At 37.0% G+C, this 23579-nt stretch overlaps 2 protein-coding genes and 1 non-coding gene across 3 annotated transcripts; 1 reads left to right on the top strand and 2 right to left on the bottom strand.

Annotated features, from left to right (window-relative positions):
- The first annotated feature begins 2729 nt into the window (after positions 1-2729).
- On the top strand, positions 2730-4076 carry LOC145018709 (akuammiline synthase 1-like). Its single transcript, XM_078976566.1, has one exon. It carries the CDS (start codon positions 2730-2732, stop codon positions 4074-4076), a length of 1347 nt encoding a protein of 448 aa, XP_078832692.1.
- Positions 4077-7152: 3076 nt separating this feature from the next.
- TRNAI-AAU (transfer RNA isoleucine (anticodon AAU)) lies at positions 7153-7226 on the bottom strand. The gene has a single exon. It is a non-coding gene; the product is annotated as a tRNA-Ile (tRNA).
- Positions 7227-8200: 974 nt separating this feature from the next.
- Positions 8201-10972, bottom strand: LOC145017359 (la-related protein 6C-like). Its single transcript, XM_078975405.1, has 10 exons — positions 10421-10972; positions 10223-10304; positions 10010-10104; positions 9866-9937; positions 9595-9674; positions 9435-9513; positions 9304-9351; positions 8969-9037; positions 8757-8885; positions 8201-8622 (listed from the first exon to the last, which is right to left on the bottom strand). Exons 1-10 carry the CDS (start codon positions 10769-10771, stop codon positions 8383-8385), a joined length of 1245 nt encoding a protein of 414 aa, XP_078831531.1. The 5' UTR covers positions 10772-10972; the 3' UTR covers positions 8201-8382.
- Positions 10973-23579: the final 12607 nt, after the last annotated feature.

Here is a 23579-nt window from a genome sequence, read left to right as displayed (position 1 = left end):
TTGGGAATTTATCATCTAGCAGCAAGGGTTTTTGCCTGCGGGACTTCAGGAGTGTGAGGTGAGTTTTCCTCACTATACTTAAGGGTCTAAGGCACCAATGTCAACCCTTTTTGGATTATTATCCTGATATTCTATATGCTCGAGTATCGTATGATCTGTTAGATCAATATTCTGGTAGATAAGATTATGTTATTATGATTTGTTAGATCGGTATCCTGGTACATAGGATGTTATTATGATGTTATGATCTGTTAGATCGGTAATTCTGTTTATAGATTATTGTGTAATTATCTGTTATATATGTACATGTTTGGTTGGTGGTTGAGGCTTGTTTGCTTTGTGCGAGAGCCAACAAACCTGGGCATTCCAACGGTCCAACTCGATGGTTGTGGGTCGTGAGTATTCCATCCCGATGTTGATTGGACTTGTAGTATGTGGGCATTCCAACCCGATGGTTGTGGGCCGTGAGTATTCCATCCCAAGGATGATTGGACTCGTAGTATGTAGGCATTCCAACCCGATGGTTGTGGGTTGTGAGTATTCCATCATGAGGATGATCGGACTCGTAGTATGTTGGCATTCCAACCCGATGGTTTTGGGCTGAGGGTATACCATCCCGAGGATGACTGGACTCATAGTATGGTTGCATTCCAACCCGATGGTTGAGGGTCTGGGGTATTCCAACCTGATGGTTGATTGGACCCATAGTATGTTGTTTGTGATTATATGTGTATTGTTGTGTGTATGGGTATTTTGGGGGAACTCACTAAGCTTTGTGCTTACGATTTTAGTTTATTGTTTCAAGTGATTCAGATGTCTCGGCAAGGCAAAGGTGTGATCATACACATCCTCACGTTTTGGACTTATGGTTTCTGGGATACTCTGATATGAAACTATTTTGAAAACATTTTGTAATTACTAATGGCTTTTGGATGTTTGAAAAAGTTTTAAATTGGCTTGATTTTTTATAGGTGTTACAATATGATGCTATGTGTAGTGATCTGTTAAATCCATATCTAGTGTATAGGATGATGCCGTGATCGATTATCTATTAGGGCTGTATGATTATTGTATGTGCTAGCTAGCATTTGATATCTATGTGATGATGTGATTGCGGGTGGCTTGAGGCAGTCCTGCTTTGTGCTCTAGGCCAACAGACCCAGGGCGACCCGGATAGACTGAAGGCCCATCAAGGTGTACAAGTTAGGCCGAAGGCCCGAAGAACGGTCCAGATAGATTGAAGGACAGGTAAGGCGGTCTAGACATGCTGAAGGTTTTGAAAGTGGGCCAGATAGACTGAAAGCCCGGTAAGGTAGTCCAGTCATACTTAAGACTTTATATCTATACTGTTTGTTTATGATATTGTACTGTTATATGGCGTCGGTATTTTGGGGGAATTCACTAAGCTTGTGACTTATAGTTGTGGATTTTGTTTCAGGTACACCAGATGATCGCGGGAAAGCGAAAGCTTAATCGTGTACCTCCTTGTTTTTCGTGTTGTGATTTCTGGGAAAACTCTGATATTGGAACATTTTGAAAACAATTTGTAAACAATGGAAGGTTTTGAAATGTTTGAAAAGTTTAAATTTTAAATAAATTTTATAAATGTTACAATTAAACTCCCAGCTCGGCTCCAATCCTTCCAGGGTCCAACATTTGTCAGTTTTGGTTATTTTTCCTCAAAAATGTCTTTTTTGGCTGCAAAATGTAATTTAACTTAATAAGTACTAAATATCTTTGCATTTAACCAAAATATAACTTAAAACGTATTAAAATAATGCCTAAAATATGTATAAATATGGTAATATCAATTATGACACTAAAACACGACACAATTTTAAACGATGACAGTTTTTTGTATGTTGTAAATGTTTGCAAAAGATTACATAATTGTAAAAGAGACAATTATGCTTGTCATAAATCCTTAGATTTCACAAAAGATGACTTTGTTTTTATAATGTTTTTGTTTGTCATAAAATTCTCATATGCCGTAATTTGAATGTCCTTAAAAACTTTTTTCCATTAGTGTTCTATAAGATAATCTTGGAACTTGTAACAAAAAGAAGTTGTCATGATGCGAAACTGTCTTAATTCATATAGAATACGGTTTTAATATTTAGCTCTACCTTTTTTTAGAACGCCAGGGAAAATGAAAAAAATAAAAGCATCTTCAAGTCATTCGTTGAGTGTTTTAAACCTTTCCCCCATATTTTAGCCAAGTAAGCCACCATTTTTCTTTTTCGGACAATGGGCCGTTGCCAAGGAGAGTGCAGTACTGCAGCAAGTAGATCGGGGAAACGTCAACTTGGGTCCAAAGCCTAAATCGAATCACTGTAGAGCCCACATCCACATATCCGAAATCTAAGCTCCAAGATGGACAAATTAAATTTGTTTTAATCGATCTCAACTAAAAGATATTCACTGATTGGAAAGTTTGCATAGATATTAGGTTATATCTAAAGAATTTTAATACGTACGGATATGACATGATCATAGTTTTTCACGCATTTATGTACAAATATTTGACGGCAACTTTTCATTTTCTCATGTGCAGGCTTAAATTTTATTAATTTACAATATATATTAGTCTAGAGTTTTATCATGATGATTGTCTTGATAATTTGTCTCGAATAGATTCCCACGATTGAAAACGGCTAATTATGTGTGTGTGTGCATGTATCTATAAGGTTAAAACCCTCCACCTTTTTTTAATTAATGTAAAGACGATGATGATACGTAGCCTGGTAAGATTTGCTAGAAGGCAGCTTCACACAATCGTCTGTAGAGAAATCATCAAACCCTCTTCTCCGACACCTTCTCACCTCAAAACTTACAATCTTTCAGTGATTGATCAAATCATTCCGCATGCATATATGCCGATGATTGCATTCTACCCTAACACCAGCATTTATCGTAGTTCCCATGATAAAACGCATGACCTCAAGAACTCATTGTCTCAAACATTAACAAAGTACTACCCTTTTGCTGGTAGGCTACCCAAAGTCGCACCAGTTTTTGTAGATTGCAACGACAATGGAGTTGAATTTCTTGAAGCATCAATCGATAGCACACTTTCGGATTTCCTTAAAAACTCACAGCATGAAGATCTTGATCAATTCTTTCCACATGGTCTAGTATATTGCAACTCAAACAGTAGAGACGATGTTCTTGAAAACGAAGAAGTGATCATCCCACTTGCAGTTCAGGTCAACCATTTTGAATGCGGTGGAGTAGCGGTTGCAGTGTCGATGTCCCACAAGATAGCAGATGGAAGCAGTTTGGTTCAGTTTATAAACGATTGGGCTACAATGACACGGTTTTTCTCCGATAAGCATGAACATGAAGTTCTAGTTGACCCCAAGTTCATTTCTGTTGAATCCATTAAACTGAATTATATTGGAGATTCGCTTGATTATGAATCGAAGGACTGTGTCACAAGAAGTTTCGTGTTCCCTAACTCAAAGATAAACGAGCTTAAACTCAAAGTCAAAGCCATAACATCACAATGTGTTGAACCCATCACAAACGCTACTCGTGTTGAAGTTTTGAGTTGGCTACTTTACAAGTGTGTAGTGGGAGCAACTACTAAGAATAACTCAGGCTCCTTCAAACCCACTGGAGTTTACCACGCGTTAAACTTAAGAAACATGATGATTGAGTCGATGCCTGAAAAGAGCATAGGAAATTTCGCTGTGGCAATTGAGATGGAAACAAATAACGAAAGTGAAATCAGTGCAGAGTCATTCATCAATGACCTGAAGATGAAAAAGTTGGAGCTTTTAGGCATAAGAAATATTGAAACCGTGTTTGATCTTTTTACCCAAGCTGATTTAGAAGAAATCAAAATGAATGATGATCACATGTATATGTGTTCAAGCATGTGTGGGTTTCCTGGATATGAGATTGATTTTGGGTGGGGAAAGCCTGTAAAAGTAACCATTGCTGGAAATTTAAGGAAGAATAGTTTTATTCTCATGGATACTCCAAACAGGGATGGTATTGAAGCACTTGTGTGTTTGGGAAAGCAAGACATGGCCACTATTCAAAGTGACAATGAGCTTCTTGCCTTTTGCTAGTTTCTCATATGGCTTAATTTTATAGCAGGATTTCCGAATCTAAGTTAAATTCTAAAATTATTTTGCCAAGTTTATTTTGTATGCTTGAAATTCGTGATTTATTATATCTATGTTATGCTAGCTTGCAGATTTTACTTTCAAATAACACTAACAATTTTTGGAATGTGTAATTTTTGAACTTAAACTTTATTTATGCAATTCATCCTCAATTTTTAGCTTATGGCTTGAGCAACTTCCAAAAAAATATAAGTAGTCATCTTTATAAATATAATGCAAAAACTCTTTTATTTGCATTTATCTTCTATATCAATTCAATTAGTATATCCTTAAATACAAAAAGACTGAAATAGGCTAATCTCATTTACCACTTTTCAAAAAATAATAAAAAATTAATCAAATATAAAAAATAACCATGATTTGGTAATTGGTAGTACTTGTTAAATCGGTAGATGGGCTGCGAAAAAGTCATTTTAGCCTACCAAAAAACTTTTTTGAGCCGTCCGCATATATAAAACACTTTTTTCTTTTTATCTTTCTTAAAACTCTAATTTTACACCGTTTTTGCTGTAGAATTATTCTTTGAAAAAAAACATTCACAAAAAAAGTCGAAAAAACATCATAAATGGTCCCTATGGTTTCTCAAAATCTAAAGTTTAGTCCACGTGGTTTAAAAACGTCATAGATAGTTCATGTGCTTTCAAAACTTTTGACGATGAGTCTTTATTACTAACTCTGTTAAATTTGTCCGTTAACTAAATGACATTTTCGTCTTTTCACGATCACAGGGACCATTTATGGAGTTTTTCTCTTATTTACAAAGATCTCTCTCTCTCTCTCTCTCTCTCTCTCTCTCTCTCTCTCTCTCTCTCTCTCCTTCCCCCTCCTTTGTTTCCCTATCTCACACAGTGTACAAAAAGTTGAAAGCTTTCATGGTGCCATGATTCATCGACTACCGACTGCACCCATCGTGGTAAATCAAACGCCCCACCGTACCCAGCCCACCATGCTCAACAACTGCTAGATCAATGTTGATTTTTCCCTCTCCGACAAATCTGAGTCGTCAACCCTTTTCCATTTAGTTGACTTCCAATTGTCAACCCCTTTCAAATGTGTTCATCATCGGTGTGGGTCCGGCGGTGCTTGGGCTTTCTTTAATAGGCAACTCTGATAAGGGTTAGATTGACAAAACCGGACCTTGAAACTCCGACAAGGGTTAGATCGACGAGGTTTCACATCAACGGTGAGAGGGATAATCGGAGAAGGACGACTGGCGGTGGTTGATTCCATTAAACATGCCAGAGAGAGACAGCCAAGTAATTAAAAATAGTATCAAATTAGAAATCAGACCCCCCTTCGATTCATAGAATCCGATCGACAAACTCAGTCACCCAACGCCACATCCTCATTCTCCTTCTTCTAATCTCGATCACAGTTCTCCTTTTTCTCCTTTCTGAATAGACTAGACTCTTCTTTTATCTTTTATTTTTTACATTTGCAGCTATTAGGGATGATGATAATGGAGGAATATGGGAGGTCTTTGGTGATTGAAGGTGACGTTGGGTAGTGATGTTTGTGTGGGTGGTGTAGGGGGATGAAGAGGAGAGAAGAAGTTGATGAAGGTAAGTGAATGGAGACTGGAATTAGAAAGTTGTGAAGGTTTGTTTGAAGGTCAATTGCTATGGGTTTATGGAGTAGGACTGTAAGGGTAAGGTGGCTGTAAGTTTTGAGGAAATAAGGGTGGTGATGGGTGGTGGTTTTGGTGGTCATGGTGGTGAAATGGTAAAGGTGGGTCTTGGTGAAACGGTGGCTGGAATGGAGATTGTGGAGTTGGGAACAGTGTTCGGTGATGGTGAATGGAGGAATAAGGTGATTCATGATGGTAGAAGGTGGCGATGGTTGTGTGGATCTTGGGAGGTTGATGGTGGTCATGGAGAGAGAGAGAGAGAGAGAGAGAGAGAGAGAGATTTAATATTAAATAATAATTATTATTATTATATTAAATAAGAGAAAAACTTCATAAATGGTCCCTGTGATCGTGAAAAGATGAAAATGCCCTTTAGTTAACTGACAAATTTAACGAAGTTAGCAATAAGGACCAATCGTCAAAAGTTTTCAAAGCACAGGGACCATCTATGACGTTTTTAAACCACAGAGACTAAACTTCAGATTTTGGAAAACCACAGGGACCATTTATGATGTTTTTTCAAAAAAGTCCAAAAATGTTTTTTTTTTTTTTTGCAAATCAGATTTGAGAAATTAAGAATTTTAAACTGTTTTTTAATAACCGGTTCAACTAAAACTAAACCGTCGGTTAGAAATAGGTTTTAACAAAAATCAGATTTTTACCAGTTTTCTACTATAACTGAACCGAACCGAACCGATGTTTTAATTGACAAAACAAGCCGACTATAACCGAACCCGATCTAAAAAAACTGCTTAAAACCGGATAGGTTTTTGAAAAACAAAAACCCATTCAAAACCGGTAAATGCACACCTCTACTTGTGTGTAACCGATGAACTACAATCAACAATCCCTTGTGCGATATGTTTACGTAGTAGTAGTTGTCCATTTTTTATAGGGGTATAATGGTATATGTTTTTATTTATGCAAGTGGTATATGAAAACGTATAATTTTACAACAATCGTCCGATAAAAACATATTCTGTTTATTTTCAGAAATTTTATGGTAAAAGACGTAAAAATTAAAACTGTATAGAAAGATAATTACTACTGATTTTAAGTTTTTGTTTTATACTTGTTGAATTACTTTTTTTTTAAACTTTGGTAGTTATTTTATTTAAAAAAATGATTTCTAGAAAGATACAATTTTGTGTTTAGGGATGGAAATAAAGAAAAAGCTGATGTGCCTATAACTATACGGCTATAATTTTTCACTTCAAAATAGAAATTATGAATAAAAAATGTTATATTTGGCCAATGCAGGTCTCAACTTTAAAAAAAATGATTTTTAGAAAGGAAAGGTATAAATTTTGAGCTTAGGGATGGAAAAGAAAGAAAAGACAGAAGGCAGTTTTGGACTTCAAAATAGAAATTATGAATAAAAAATGTAAGATATGGCCCATGCAGGTCTCGAACCTGCGACCTTCGCGTTATTAGCACGACGCTCTAACCAACTGAGCTAATAGGCCATGCTTGTTTCAAAATGAAACTTTGACCTTCTATATACATAATACATTTCAGCAAAAAATTAAAAAAATAAGGTTTTACTACGAAAGTAAGTATTACTGTTTGATCAGTTTCGTAATGTGTGACAGAAAAGAAATCTGTGTTTGGTTTTAGGTTCAATAGTAAAGATTTATCATATGAAAGTGTTTTTTTTTAAGATAATTTATATAAATTTAAATGATTATTCATAACTTCAATCGTATCATATGATTATCTAATTATGTCTTTCTAGTTTTTAAATTATAGCAATCATCTGAAACCACTTTTACAATAGAACAAAATTTTTAATAGAAATTGTTTGAAAAATAATATATTTTTTAAGACATAGAAATGTTATCTTTTAGCTGAGCTATTCGGGATCGATTCGTAAAAAACTTGACTTGAACATGAGTTGAACGAGCTCGAGCTTAGTTTCAGGTTCATGAACTCCAGCCTGAGCTTCATCTGCTGAGCTCGATTATGCTCGCTAGCGTAAACAAACCTATGTATATGTATATAACATTAATTTTAATTTTATATTAAATTATAAATTAATAAATAAATATCAAAACAAGTTTTTTAATTAAAAACAAAAACGAGCTTGATATTTGACTATTAACCAAGTTGAGCTTAGACTCGTTTAGGTTCATCTTACAAACAGGTTGAGCCCAAGCCGAGCTCGAGTATTTTAATTCTTGCTCTCGAGCGCAAGCCGAACTCGAGCATTTTAATTCATCCACGAGTCGAGCTCAGACTTTGAAAAGTAAGCTCGAGCTTTAGCCCCATGAATTTTAATGAGCCGAACCTGAGCCTACTTAATCTCGAGCTTGAGCTTGAGCTCAACTCGACTTGTTTGCACCCTCCTCAGAGAGTATTTTATTGTATCGCTAATAACATCAATAAAATAAATATATATAACATACAATATCAGACAAACATGTTATCAGGCAACAAACACAATCACACTCTTAAATCATAAATATACAAAAGGAATTCATCAAAACAGCAAATTATTACAAAATACAAAACAAATAAAAACATAAAAATAAAAATAAAACTCCTCCTATAGTTTGATGTTTGGGGAATAAAAAAACTAGCATGAACTATATAGAGCTAACCTTACAAAATTTAAAACAACACTTATGGTGTGCTAGTTAGAGCATGAGGAGACATTGGCTTCCCTCTTCCCATGGTAAAACCCCTTGTTCCATCTGGCATTCTTGGCCCTTTTGGACTCAACTTAGGTGATGATGTTTCGGAATGGGCCGACCCACTTGATTGTGGTGACCCTGAAAGAACCCCACGTCCGTTATGTGTCGGCGTTCGTATCTTTGACTTCCCACGTAATCGTGCCCATCCTTTCTTCGAACCCTCTTCAACCTATCATTATCAGAATCAACATCAACATATATAAATATTAACGGAAACGATAACAGTGACAATGACAATGATAACACTGACAATGATAGTGATAGTGATAGTGACAGTGACAGTGACAGTGTTTATGGGCTTACGTTATTATCGACAACAGTTTCAGTGAAGATAGTTGGAGAGGATTCTTCAGGCGTATCGAATAGTTCATCATTATCATCGTCAAGTATTCCATCAAACTCTGACTTCCTGCTCTTTAATACAGACTTTGGCTGTACATTTAAATCATAAGATTTGCATAAACTTTATAAAGAGTAAATCGATATTTAAATAACAAGAAGCGTATATCACATACAGAACGACGAAGCAGCAACCTAACTCTTAGCCCTTTTCGCCAATTCCTTTCGTCATTCAACTTTTCAACCTGAAAACACAACTTCTTAAAATTTGTTTGATACACACATGACAAGACAAAACAAAATGTACCTGGGACTCTAGACTGATATCAATAGGACAAAAATTGCAACTTTTTATCCTATTCAAAAAGGTGAAAGAAGGTGGGACCGGAAATGGAAAGGAAATGAATGTCCTTTACGTCCTTATCATTGAAAATAACCCTAAAAAGATTATCCAATCCGGTCAGTCCAGTCCTAGTGTTGAATATTCAATAGTATTATAGTAAAAACGTACCGCTTTCTCAGCCATTTCTGCAGTTTCGTACTCTACCAAAGCATGAAGCTTTAAAGCAAAAATAAAGCATGTTTAATTAAGTAAAGAACATAACAAAAGATCAAATGAAGTAAATAATGGGTTGATAATACCTTGTTGCTAAAAACATAATCACCTCTAGAACGTGAGGAATTAGGCTCTGGTGGATGGCAAATACGTATGGCTTTCACACTATACAATAAGCAAACTCATTCAACAATTTATAAAATTAAACGGATGAAACTTGATATAAAAATGGGTTCCAAATTCTACCTTCTCACGACATTAAAGATTTTCTCAAGATTTTGATGAGAATGGTCTTCAGGAAGATTCTCTGCAACCACGGTGCGAGACTACATGGAAAAAAGAAACATTGATTCATGTCCTAAAAAACTTGCAAGATGATTGATAACGTTGCATTTGTTACACAGAACAGAACAAGACTGAACAGTACAAAACAAGAGACAACAACTTTTGTATCACTGTCAAAGCACGTCAAATGCAATACAGCCTAAGCATTAGTATGCAAGTTTAGTTAAGTAACCTGAAGCTCTTCTTTGTCTTTTTCCGTGAAGGGGTGTTTACGCCTAACTTTTTTGCCATCATTGCTTACAACCTAACAAGGACACAATTAGACCGATGAAGAACCGATTGTAAATTGTAATTGTTCAAATGTCAAAGAACATACCAACTTTGAAGATGAGCAAAGAGCTTGAGCAAGAAGATGATTATTTGTAATGCAAGATTTGATTTTCTTCATAGATGCAATAACAGATATAGGAACTGTTACACAAGGAAATATTCATAGATCACATATTCATTTTCATGATGCTAATATAAAACAAGATCCACAAAATAAAAAACGATTACATGGATAAAAACGAATGGTGTAAAAGCTCACCATAGCCTTCAGGGTCCTTGTTAATGTGTTTCACCAGGGATTCGTTTGCAAGCAGGCTCAGGCCACTAAATTGATACTCCACCTGTTAGGGATGTGATAAAAACTCATTTTGAAAACAAAATGAAACACCCTTGTTTGGGAAATTTATTCTTAATTCGGATTAATGGATATTTAATTCTGAAAAACAAGAGAAGTGACCTGTTTGATGATTTTTTGTTGAAGATCCTCGGTGAGGACATTCTTCGAATAGTTGGGGATCACAACATCTGGATTGGAGAAAAACTGCACTTGTTGATCTTGATCGCTGCCACCAACATAAACCCATTCACCGGAACCACCGCCGTCGTTCCCGCTGACACCTAGATAGTTAAAGCATGGATAAAAATAACCGGAAACCGGAATCTGGGTGTGCGAACTAGGGACGAATTCAGGGGCGTGTGCATTGAATTTAAAAGAAGGAGAACTGGAAATTTCCCTTTTTTCTTCCTTCCTGGATGCTTCTTTGTCTCTTATTTCCTGCAATTTTTCTTCTGGTTGTGCCTGCGCCATTTTTTTATTGGTGTTTTTCAATCTTTTCTTACAAAGATTAGAGCGAAGAACCAATCCAATCTCTCTCCATCAAGAAAATTTGGACCGTGTTCATTCTCTCACATAGACATGGTGAAAGGGGTTGCATTGATGCGAAGAAATTGGCATGGTTTTCTCATAGTTTGGTAACTGCATTTTCATTTCCATTCCATGTTTGGCGCTCAAAAGTTGTCGATTTTATAAAAATAATGGGGGCATTTTGGAAGCGTTTAATATACGGCTTTTATTTTTTGATATTTACTCAAAATGATTCAAGGCTCGAATAACAGTTTTTTATTTGACCATTAAATTTTCACTTGATCACAAACAACTATTATTTTGGTCGTGAACTAACCAATACACATTTACTAAAATTAAAACTAGATATTTTCTCGCGATCAGAATTTATTCTTCGTGTTGTTACTTTTACATCAAATCGTTATCTGATAGATCGTGAAATATCTCGCTAATAATCACTATGTGTAAATCATATAGTATACATTGTATACGTTTATGATGGAAGAGAAAAAACCACTCCAACACAACATATAACGCCCAAATTTATGTAAACGATAGTTGTTTATAAAGATAATGGAGACAATACAAAGGAAGACGATGATATAGCACATATCCTGGATTATGTTCAAATAAGTTGATGGATGATCATTGGTTTTGTATTGTTTAGGTGAATCACTAATAACTTAGTTCGTTTTAAACTGCAACATTTGGTCTCGTGATTTGCAAAAAATACTATAAATAAGGTCTAAAAAGTTTTTAAGTATATAGAAGGTCCAAAATCAATAATTTCTTATTTTGGTCTTGATAGATTTGAAAGGATTATTTTTTTCTTTATTATTTGTTTTTGACCTTATATTAATATTTTCTTAATATTTGAAAACTAGAAAAATCAAGAATAGGCAACCCACTCTACTATCCGCTCTCCTTCTCTCCCTCTCCCTGTTAAATACAATGAGACGTATTTGTTACATCCGTTTTTGAGGCTCAGTATATAATTCTTTTTAACGTTTAATAATAATAATAATAATAATAATAATAAATCAATTTATTAAAATAAATATTGGAATTTAAGAAGTGGTTTTTATCAAAAAAATCTTAAAACTTTCGAAAAATATTTCAATGTAGTCCTTAAATTTTTTTTTTTGAAAAGTAAAACCCAAAAAAACCAGAAAATCATTCACTTTAGCTCAATTTTACCGTTTTAGTATAGGTTGCCAACTGGATAAATGATTTGATGAATGTAGTCCCGATTTTTTTTAAAACAATAGGTAGTCCTTCAATTTTTAAGACAATATTCCTTAAATTTAGGTAGTCCTTAAATTTTTTTAAGACAATAGAACCTACATCACTAAGAAACCCATACATATCATTTACGAGTTAGGCTATACAAATTGTCTGCTTTTTCTTTTACACTCGCTTTTATATCTATTAAAACCTAAAGGTTTAACTTCAATTATTATTATTATTATTATTATTATTATTATTATTATTATTATTATTATTATTATTATTATTAATATTATTATTATTATTATTATTATTATTATTATTATTATTATTATTATTATTATTATTATTACTTTAAGAGAAAATCAAAATATTTTTTAATAAAAATAAATTTTGAAAAATAATGTTTTTTTAATTTATAAGTTAAAAAAATAATGTTTCTTTAAATTTATAAGTTAAAAAATAATGTTTTATTAAATTTTATAAGTTACATTTACGTGTTTATGAGTTTTTTTTAATATATTTGCTATAAGTATACATAATAAGTTTTCACATATAAGGTCATATAAAACCATAAATATTATAAATAAGTTTTATGTAAAAATACATTATAAATAAATTTTTTCTATGTTCTATTATATTTTGTATACGTATTTATTATATCTCTATGTTTTTAAGGGGTTTTATCATAAAAGTTTCAAATTTTTTGAAAAAATGACAATTTAGTCTTGGTTTTTTTTAATAGAAAAACTCAAGAAACTAAGAAAATCCTCATTTTAGATCAATTTTACCTTTTCAACAGGTTATAATGAAAAGAAACATATCTATAGTCTAAGTTTTTTTTTTTTTTTTTTTCTTTTTTACGAAAAAGGGATAATGATTTAAAAAGGTAATATATTTTTTTTATTTTTACATATTTGGTCACTAAGTTTTTTTCGTCAATATTTACCCTTCAATTTGTTAAACTGTACACATTCCGTCCTTATGACCGACTACTCCAGGCTAGCCGGTAAAAGTGACTTAATAAGGTAATATATTTTTCTCACTTTGTATATATTTAATCCTTCATATTTTTGTACACATTTAGTCCATAAATATATCTTTTTTTTTTTTTGTTTTTTTTTTTTTTTTTTTTTTTTTTTGCAAAATAAGTCATTTTTGTTTTTGTACTCATTCAGTATTTATGAATGATTTCTTAAGGTTTTTCTCATGACATCTTACGTGTGACGATCATTAATGATGTGTTTGGGGCTTTTGATTGTAATGATCCAAATTTTACAAAGAAAATTTTCATTTTAATTAATCAAACACATTTGCATAAATCACGAAATCCAAACACAATTGTTTTCAAATCCACATACATAAAATCTTATTTTTAAAACATCAAAGTGTTCCCAAACCATATCAGTGAAAGAGAGATAGAGTGCACGCCGCATCATCATGCCTTGCCTTTGCCCTTGGGCTCAGATGTACCTGAAACAAATCAACAACTTGTAAGCGAAATGCTTAGTGAGTCCCCCAGAGCATATTCCACACACAAACCACATACACATATCAAATTAGCCATAACATACATATATCACATAAGCCATGCATACATAAAACACGTAAGAATGTCATGGGCTACCCCACATGGTCTTTAACCTAGGACTGCCATGGTCTATCCCATATGGTCTTACATCCAATGCCATGGGCTACCCTACATGGTCTTTACCTAGGACTTCTATAGGCTACCCTACATGGTCTTACATCTAATGTCATGGGCTACCCCACATGGTCTTTACCTAGGACTGCCATGGGCCACCCCACATGGTCTTACATCCAATGTCACGGGCTCCCCCCGGGGTCTTTTATGCAAAACACACAATCACATATCATATTAAATCACATAATGACTAATGCATAAATCATAATTACATCATAGGCCGGCATTGGTGCCTTAAACCCATAGATATGGTGAGAAGACTCACCTTTGGAATGCTAGATTGGTACACTGAATTCAGATCTATCCCACGCTGCCTCTTCTCAACTACATATAATCAGCAAGTGATTCACTTAACACCATCCCATAAATTCCCTCAGAGTCAACCCTGGACAAAGTCAAAGTCAAGGTCAACAATCAATGTTGACCTTAACTCGTCGAGGGAAACCTGCCACTCATCTAGTTTGTATATATATATATATATATATATATATATATATATATATATATATATATATATATATATATCCGATAAGTAGATGGAATGGCTTGATTAGAGTATGTTGGTTAGATTTTTTTGTTGCCTGAATGTTGTTTGCTTTGTGCTTTGTGGGACTCTTATTGAAGTGAATTGACTGCTAAGTGAATATGCTAAGTAATATGTGGAACACGTTAAATAATCTTAGAGTGGTGGACTTGACCCTATTACGCAGCTCTTGTTTGAGTCCAACCGTTTTAGGGATGAGTCTTTTACTCGAAGGATTATCTGATCTTAGGTGCATGTGGCTATATTCATGAGGAAGTTAATTGATATTGGTGGGATTCCTTCAGTAGCTGAGGGTTGGATGGGTTCGGTAACCTAGGAGAGCCAAGGATATGCTTTAGTGCGGTAGCGATATGGTTTAGTGAGTTTTGGTGCTTTGGCTTGAAGAAGCGACTTAGAGGATTCAGGAGGATTGATGAGGAAAGTATGGTTAGGTGTGGAAGGTAGTATTGGTCCTATACTTCTGAAAGCATAGGATCTATACTCGAATCGATGAGAGTCTTGGAGAATCTAAGAAGCTTTGGGGAGGAGAATTCTTAAATATGTTTTGATTATTGGTTTGTGATATTTTAGTTTGGAGATGAGTTCTCAGAAAGGTAGTTTAGGTTTGGGTTCGAGATCAGGTTCTGGCTCAGGTGTACGTGTTGAGTCATTTAGTGAGCAGTTGCGGGAGATCATTTCATTAGAGATTTCTCATGGTATTTCGGAGATCTTGGATGAGTAATTGGGCTCGATCCATGCTGAGGTTGTGGCCATTGTTGGAGCTTACACTTCGTATTTCGGTGAGAAATATATATCGATATGGAGCGCCTAGGGAAGAGGGGGTAAGACTTCGGATCAGCGATTGAGAGGCCAGGAGGGCCAGGGTCAGTGAAACACGTGCGGGAAACGAAACAATGAGGTTTATCGTTCCAGGGTTATGGGTTGCTACAAGTATGGCAAGGTTGATCATGTCAGCAGGGATTCCCATCAGGGGGTAAGCCCGTTATGTTTTCTCTGTAACCAAGTGGGCCATAAAAGAGTCATTTATCCAAGAAAGAGGCTAGGAGTAGTGAGTGGAGTAGGGCAGGAGCCCCAACAGAGAGGAGTTAGGCTTTGCAATGTCAGGTAGGGGACGTCAGGACTCCAGCAGTCGATGTTGCGGGTAGGGATGTTATTCGGGTCAGAATCGGACCGAACCGACCCGAACCCGAATAACCTGAAAACCGAATATGGGTAACTGTGTGACCTAAAAACCAAACCGATTAACCAACACGGGTTCAGTTCAGTTGGGGTATTAATCATTCGGTTCGGTTATTACCTGAATAACATCTATAAAATGATTAAGGACCTAATATAACCAAATAAAACAAATAAACAATATTAGGATTCTCTAACCTGAATAACCCGAATAATTAAATAGCAATGTACTTTTATACATCAACGTAAAACATTCAAAAACTAACATAACACAACAACAGATTATAAGAATAACATTTACATAGATTTACATAGTAGATTAACATAATGAGAATTAATTTCTTACTTGAGTTTCTTGAGTTGACTCCTAATTTTTCATGACTAGACAAATTAGGAATTTGTGAATCCTTAGACACAGTAGGAAGGGTTGAGTTTGGAAATAGTTGAGAATATTTGTCGATTTTAAAAACGGCGAGAACGAGCATTGAGGTTTTTTCTAGTATGCACGATGAGGACACAAGTGTGAATCGTGATTTTGATTTCTATCGATAAGAAAAAGGGGACGAGGAATGCTTATTCGGGTTGGGTATTTAGAACCAAATAAGCTCTTATTTGGTAACCCGAACCAAATAACCCGAGAACCAAATAAGCATAATATGGATACCAAAAACCCGAATTGAATTGCTTATTCGGTCCTAATTCAGTTTGGTTTGGGTCGGGTTTCGGTTCTCCCTAGTTGCGGGTATGTACCTTTTATTTCCTTTTTAGTTTTATCTGCATTCTGTTATCGGAATATTACATCAGTTTGGACAAGTGTATCTCTGGTTCATTTCTATGCTTATGTTTGGGTTATATCTTCAAGAAATGTTATATGTTATTTGCATGCCATAAACCGTTAGTAGATTAGTAAGGGTTGTATATTGTATAATGGGTGTGGAGTGTTCTGTGTTATCTTGGTTGTAGTTGGAATCAGTTTGGGTACATTATGTAGAAGGTTTATGGTTAGGATTCAACGGATTAGTGGTCTGGTATTGTTGGATAAGGTGTCTAAGTCCATAACTATTTCTGGTATGTACTTGACCCGACCCGGCATGGTCCATTTGGGTTGCATGGCACCATGCATTGGATAAACTAAATGAGAGAACTAACACTTATGGTTTATTAATATATTATAAGTTTTGATATATTAATAATATTATTTAATTAGTTTGATCAAGAATTAATTTAGAATTAATTGAGTGATCAAATGATAACTAATTAAATATATGGGTTGATTATGTAAATCATCCATAACTTATATAGTGGACTAAGAGGCTCCATGGATTATAAAGTTGGGTTCCACCCATAGGATGCTCCATGGATGCTCCATGGAGTTAATCCATGGATCATGAAAATAAAGAGTCATGTTACATTAGGGTTTTACCTAATGCAACACACTATATAACCCATGTGACATCTCCCAAAATCGGCTATGCATGCATACTTGAGGGATAGAGCCGATTTTTGAGTGTTATACTTTCTCTCCAAGTTTACTCCATAGCATTTGGTGTTGTGTGAAGCATTTGAGGCATCACACTTGGGGTGCTAGGCTCACAAGGTTTCAAGGAATCAAAATCAACAACAAGGTATGTTATTCTATCTTTCATTTAAGTTAAAATGATCCCCATGTATGCTAGATATGATCATGAACCTTGGAAATCAATTTTCCATGAATCTTAGACAAACATAGATCCAAGGTTTATTAGGGTTGCATGTACACTTAGGAAGTGTTAGAATGCTCAAAACCCATCAGTGGTATCAGAGCCTAGGCTTGTTTGTTTGTTATTTGTGCAAAAATGTGTTAAAAGTCGAAACAACTTTCTATTTGACCAGTGGACTCGCCGAGTCCATGGGGGGACTCGACGAGTCCAAGTGAAAGTTCATCCTACTCATCGAGTAGGTTCATGCACTCGACGAGTAGGAGGCCCTGATAGTAGATTTTCGACTTTTGTTGCTGGAAATGGACTAGAAACATTACCCTAAACTGTTTAGGTGTTATAAAACTTGTTTTTAATGGTGTAATGTTTATGCTAATCCATTTACAATGGCAATTATCAAAAATTACAACTTTTATGATTAATTTATGATTCTTGAAATGTTCATATTCATGTTCTTGAACTTATGAAGATTAGATGATCATATGAATTGTTTGTAACCTACTTGGTAGTCTAATTCATGATTACTATGTGTTTTAATGGATTCCATAACCTGTCCTCAAGTTATGGAAAACCAAAGGTCACACAAAAATAAAAACCATTAAAAGAACACAAGGTTTATAAAAATAAAGAGTCTTCATTTTTAATACTCAATTAATTTTTAAGTTACAAGAAATGAAATGGTTTGAAAGTTTACAAAACTTGCCCTCAAGTTTTACAACAAGTAAAGTCATGATTAAAACTTTAGTTCAAACCCTTAGAATTTTAAAAGTTAAAATTTAACCCTTATATTTTATAATATTATAAGTTAATATATATATATATATATATATATATATATATATATATATGTATGTATGTATGTATAAGATCAAGTCGTCTTACCGCTAGTACGCCTCATTCACGAAGCTGGTCTATAAGGGGGTATAAGGTTGTTGCCTATAAAATGGCAACTTAATGGGTGTCCACTCTCACCCACCGCTTCCTTGATTGGTGCAGGGTCGTTAGCCGAACGGGTAGGACAAGGACTTATAAATTCTCATTAAAAGTATAATGATAATTATAAAGTAACTAAATGTTTTATTAAATTCCTAATCTTAGTTACTTTAGGAAAATGTGAATAAGGTGTTAATCCATGAAATTACACTTTACACTTTGTTTAAGTCATTAGTGGAGCGTGTGTGGTTAACCAGCACACTAACTTGAACTGAACAAGGTAGGTAAAGGGTGACTTAAAGTTTATTATAGGTCGGTGGAGCGTGTGTGGTTAACCAGCACATCGATTGAGTAATAAACATTGAGGGTGCCAAGTGATTTGCATGGTTACTTCACACCTTGTTTTGTGATCCTCGGTATCCCAGTCATAAAACTTGGAGGGCACGCTCGAGATTGAAACATGTCTTTGAAAAGTTCATTGAATCTCAAAAGAATCTAGGAATTTCTAAGAACCAAATTAAAAACTTAATATACTGATATTTTGTTTTTGGTGGAAATTGGTGGATCGTCATTCACCTACCTTTCAAATATGTTATTACTTAGATTACGGCATACCTCTTCTAAGTATAATATATTGTGATTGGGTCCTAGCCTTAATAATACATTTGAGTGTTTTATTAAGGACTAAATTAATATCTAAACTAATATGGTCTTTCTTCTTACTCAGATGTCTTCAAACAATGTTGCTTCTAGCTCTAATCCTAATGGCTCCTTTACCCTTATGAATTTGTGTGGGAAAGTCACTTTTGATGGATCCAACTTCAATAAATTGACCAGAAACATCATAATGATTACCCGCTATGAGGACAAGGAATATGTCCTCGATAAGGAGCTTAAAGAGATTGATGAGACCAATGATACTCCCTAGGAGATCGTTGACTTTCGGGTACATGAAAGGGATGCCAACAAAGTGGCATGCATCATGATGGCCTCCATGACAGTAGAAATCCAAAAGTCCTATGATGAATTCTACCATTTGGAAATGCACCAAGACTTGATGGAAAGATACCATCAAAGTGTCTGACAAGAGAGGTGTGAAATCATCTCCTCCATGATAACAACCCGAATGAAGGATGGTGAACCCATCACGGGCCACATGCAGAAAATGAAAAGATTTGTGGACCGTCTGCTGAAGCTTAATGTGAACTTCCCCGAGGAGCTTGCAATAGATATCATTTTTCACTCCTTACCCTCGTGCTATGATTAATTCCGCATGGCATATCACATGAATAAGGAAGAGGTCACACTCAACAGACTTCAAGCACTCCTAAAGACCGCGGAAAGTGGTCTTAAGGGTAAGTCGGTTGTTACTCCTACTCCTATTAACTCCGCCCATGTCTTGGCAATTGGGAAAAGGAAGGGTAAGAAGAAGAAGAGCTCTCGATGGGTACCAAGGGTAAGACCCTTGAAGGCTCCTCTTCAAATGGAACCAAGAAAGGGTTCGTCACTCCTTATGCTGACCCAAAAGAGGCTGAATGCTTCTATTGCCATGAAAAGGCACATTGGAAGCGGAACTGCCCAAAATACCATCAAGATCTGAAGGATAGGAAAGTTAAACCTAACCATGCAGGTATTTACACTATCTTATCTAATAACTCACCCTTTTCTATGTAACGACCCAATTTTCACGTCCAATAATTTCGTTTTTAAAACATTACTTTAGAAAACGTTAATAATTAAAAACATTGTTTGATCAACCACATCACATCGTAAACGATGTCTAAAAGCCAAATCATACAACCGGTCAAAATATCAGACTATAAATCCCAGAGAAATCTAATAGATGCGGAAACCAGCGTGTGTGCATGATGTGCCATTACCGTGCCAACTCCTTCCCCTTCGATGAAGAGGTACCTGAAATCAAAACTGTAAGCTATAAGCACAAAGCTTAGTGAGTTCCCCCATTGTACCACATACCATACAATCACATAACATACATAAATTGTCAGGCATATCTGGGTGCCCGACCTACCCCTTCGGTCCTCTCGAACGGATACTGCCTAGCATATCTGGGTGCTGGCCTCCCCTTCGGTCCTCTCGACCGGATACTGCCTAGCATATCTGGGTGCTGGCTCCCCTTCGGTCCTCTCGACCGGATACCGGGGACTATTTCACCCCCTACTACTACCACATAACACATATATCACATAGTCTATCTAGCATGGCTGGGCATGACCGCCCCTTCAGCCCTATCGACCGGTGTTCTGGGGGACTATCTCCCCCTATTGTCACTAACACATAAACATAACATAGGTAGTAGCAACCCTAGATGAATATCACAAAGACAATCATCTAATCACACATCTCCTACCGGTAGGCCGGCATTGTGGTCTTAGACCCACCGCTACTGGAAGGTAACTCACGTCGTAGTAGCTGCTGATCTGTGTGGGAATAGTCTGCCTGCTGCTGCTGCTCCGGAAATCCTCCGGCTGAAATTCCCACCAAACACTTAGTCAAATACTGCTAACTGTCCTTTGGGTAAAATGACCATTTTACCCCTGATCATGCCCTAAGTCAAAGTCAGAGTCAACTTTCAGTTGAACTGACTCGCCGAGTTCCCCAAAATATCAAACAAAACATCAAACAAAACCCCGTGATACTGAAAGAAACCTGTAAAACATCAAACAAAACACTGTAAGCACGAAGCTTAGTGAGTTCCCCAAAATACCACACATAACACATATTAGCCACTCGAGGCTATAACTCTGTGGGTCCGTGCACCCAAACTCTGTGAACCCTCAGGTTCTAACTCTAGGAACCTTCCGGTTCCAACTCTATAAACATGCACAACATAAATCACATAGAAATAATGCAGTACAACACATCACGTACATATAGCATACAAATACTCTAATCACATAACTCTGGTTACCTACTCAAGGTAAAGTATAGTGAGAAGACTCACCTGGCAAGCAGAAAGCAGATATCCCCACACTTGAATCTCGAACTCGCCACCGCCTAACACGTAAGGCAAATACTCTCATGAATATAACTCTCGAGGCTAGAATAAATCCTCTCATAACACCCTCTTATGGGTAAAAGACTATTTTACCTCTCTCTTGGCCCAAAGGCCACATCGCTGTCCAAACCCTAAAACTCAACGGCCAACCGTTGGTCGAAATCAAAGTCCTCAGTCTAGGTCAACCCTTGACTGACTCTACTCGCCGAGTCAACCCTGTGACTCGTCGAGTTCCCATAATCAGAACTTCCCCATATCGCGACTCAACTCGTCGAGTCACCACGAGACTCGCCGAGTCCCACAACTCTGAGTCCACTCACACCCAACTCACCGAGTCATCCCTTGACTCACCGATTCTCGACTCAACCAGGAAATATTTGGGACTCTTCGTCAAGACTCGTCGAGTCCAAGAACAGACTCGCCGAGTCTACGGCTATCTTCAACCTACTCGCCGAGTTGTTCATACAACTCGCCGAGTTCCAGGCCATCTTCATCCAACTCGTCGAGTCCACCCATGTGACTCGCCGAGTACCGCCGGTCTGAATACATTCCGAAGCATTCCAGGCCATGCAACTGCTCCAAGACATAGATCTAGCCTCCTACCACTCATCCATCACGTAAAGTGGCAAACTTTACGTGAATCCAAAGATATCTAAGCCGTTTGCACATTGGGGCTAGGGTTTGGGACATGCAAGCTTCACTAAACACTCCAACACAGGGACTTTCATGCTCTCTGATTCTTCTCCCTTCCAGATCTGAGGTAGCAACCTCAGATCTAACCTCTAGACTTCCCATTTCATCCATAGACAATTTCTCACAAACCCCAAAATGAAGAAACAACATAATCAACAGGTCAAAAACGAGATACTACCTCTAAGTGATGCCCCAACTACAATGCAATTCGAATCCAAGCAAAGCCCCTTGCTCCAAGCCTTCAATCTTCCCAAAATTCCTTCAACCATTACTTCTCCAAGCTCCAATCCACTCAAAAATGGTGCTTCTCCGCGATTTAGGGTTTTCTGGGGCTCAAGGGGTGATAAAGAGGCTGGGAGGAAGACATAATGATCATTATATAAGGCTCAACCCCGAGAATTAGGGTTTTCTCCACTCAGCGCCTACTCGCCGAGTCCAATACACTGACTCGCCGAGTCGGCCACTTAACACGCGACCAAGTCGCGACTCTACTCGCCGAGTCCACACATGGACTCGCCGAGTCGCTCTTTCCCAATTTACTCTTTTAGCCCTTCAACTCTACTCTTGATATTTCGGGATGTTACAATTCTCCCCCACTTAAATTAGGCTTCGCCCTCGAAGCCTACAGTAACTCAACTCCAGAATTACTCCCACAACGTGCCACCTGGCCTTAATCGGACCAGATCTCACAAGGCATACCCATCGAAACTCGAACAAACTTTCCCTTTCCTTACGGTGTCCTGACCATTGTCTCGAACCGGGCACCGGATGCACCCTCTGATGACCACACACATCGATCCGAGAATTACCCATGAAGTATCACTGCCCCAAATCTCAACAATCACTCGACCCATAAGGGTTAGAAGACATGAACCATCGGATCCCCGATTCGAATCCCTCTCTATCCATTCTGTGACGACGGAAAGACCCACTCTTAAATCCCAGAGCAACTCCCATGAGTCCTCTTCTTGCAATCACACACCCATGCCGCACCAACCTTCGCACTCTCGGGTTAGGAAAACCCGTCACAATGATGACGTCTCTAACATCCCTAGGAGAAACCACCACTACGCACACAGCCCTCGATCAGAATCAAGTTGGGAGTCCCAGACTCCATCCCTACATCCATCCTGAGACTCTTGGCTCTACACCCGCGGAATCCTTCCGCGTCCTCAGCAGACATCCCATCATGATGTCATTCCATACCACTGTCACAGACACAGTGTTCGACCACCATACTCCAAATCATCCATTCTCACTACAACTTTCACTTCCGCGAATCAACACTTTCCCCAGTAAATGAGGATCCAACACTTCCTCCCATACAACAGCACAAAGGGTGGCATACCAATGCACTAATGATGGCTGTTGAAATAGGATAACTCAACCAAGGATAAATACGTGCCGCAACACCCTCCGATGCCCGAAGCATGTCTTTGAGCGTCTGAATCGTTCACTCCCTCTGAGGTGTCCTCCGACATCATCAGGATAAGCTCTAGCTCATCACATATCCCTCTTCGAGACTGAGCACCAGGTCAGCTTTTGACTCCACAGCTGAGCCTCCAAAGGTCACCCAAATCATGATCCAAATATCCCACTAACTTCCTCCCCGTGACCACTATCCCGGCCCCGTGACACGCAAGTCACGAAATTCTCTTTTCCTTATGCAAGAAAGTACAATCCAACCGAGGATCGTCTCCACTCTGATCTCTGGTTTCTGCTGCGCATATCCCTTGCCATCTCACCACATTCCCCAACGGAGACGGGGACCCTAGTCT

The sequence above is a fragment of the Lactuca saligna genome, chromosome 9, assembly GCF_052625555.1.
Source record: "Lactuca saligna cultivar CGN05327 chromosome 9, ASM5262555v1, whole genome shotgun sequence".
NCBI classification, from domain to species: Eukaryota; Viridiplantae; Streptophyta; class Magnoliopsida; order Asterales; family Asteraceae; genus Lactuca; species Lactuca saligna.
This window is presented reverse-complemented; position numbering and strand designations above follow the sequence as displayed.

Excerpts from the sequence above, each read along its gene's own strand:
- LOC145018709 (XM_078976566.1), top strand. The coding sequence starts at position 2,730 with ATGATACGTAGCCTGGTAAGATTTGCTAGAAGGCAGCTTCACACAATC.
- LOC145017359 (XM_078975405.1), bottom strand. The coding sequence starts at position 10,771 with ATGGCGCAGGCACAACCAGAAGAAAAATTGCAGGAAATAAGAGACAAA. Across the intron at positions 10,305-10,420 it reads AACAAAAAATCATCAAACAG|GTGGAGTATCAATTTAGTGG; the intron begins GTCACTTCTCTT and ends CATCCCTAACAG. Across the intron at positions 10,105-10,222 it reads CAAGGACCCTGAAGGCTATG|TTCCTATATCTGTTATTGCA; the intron begins GTGAGCTTTTAC and ends CTTGTGTAACAG.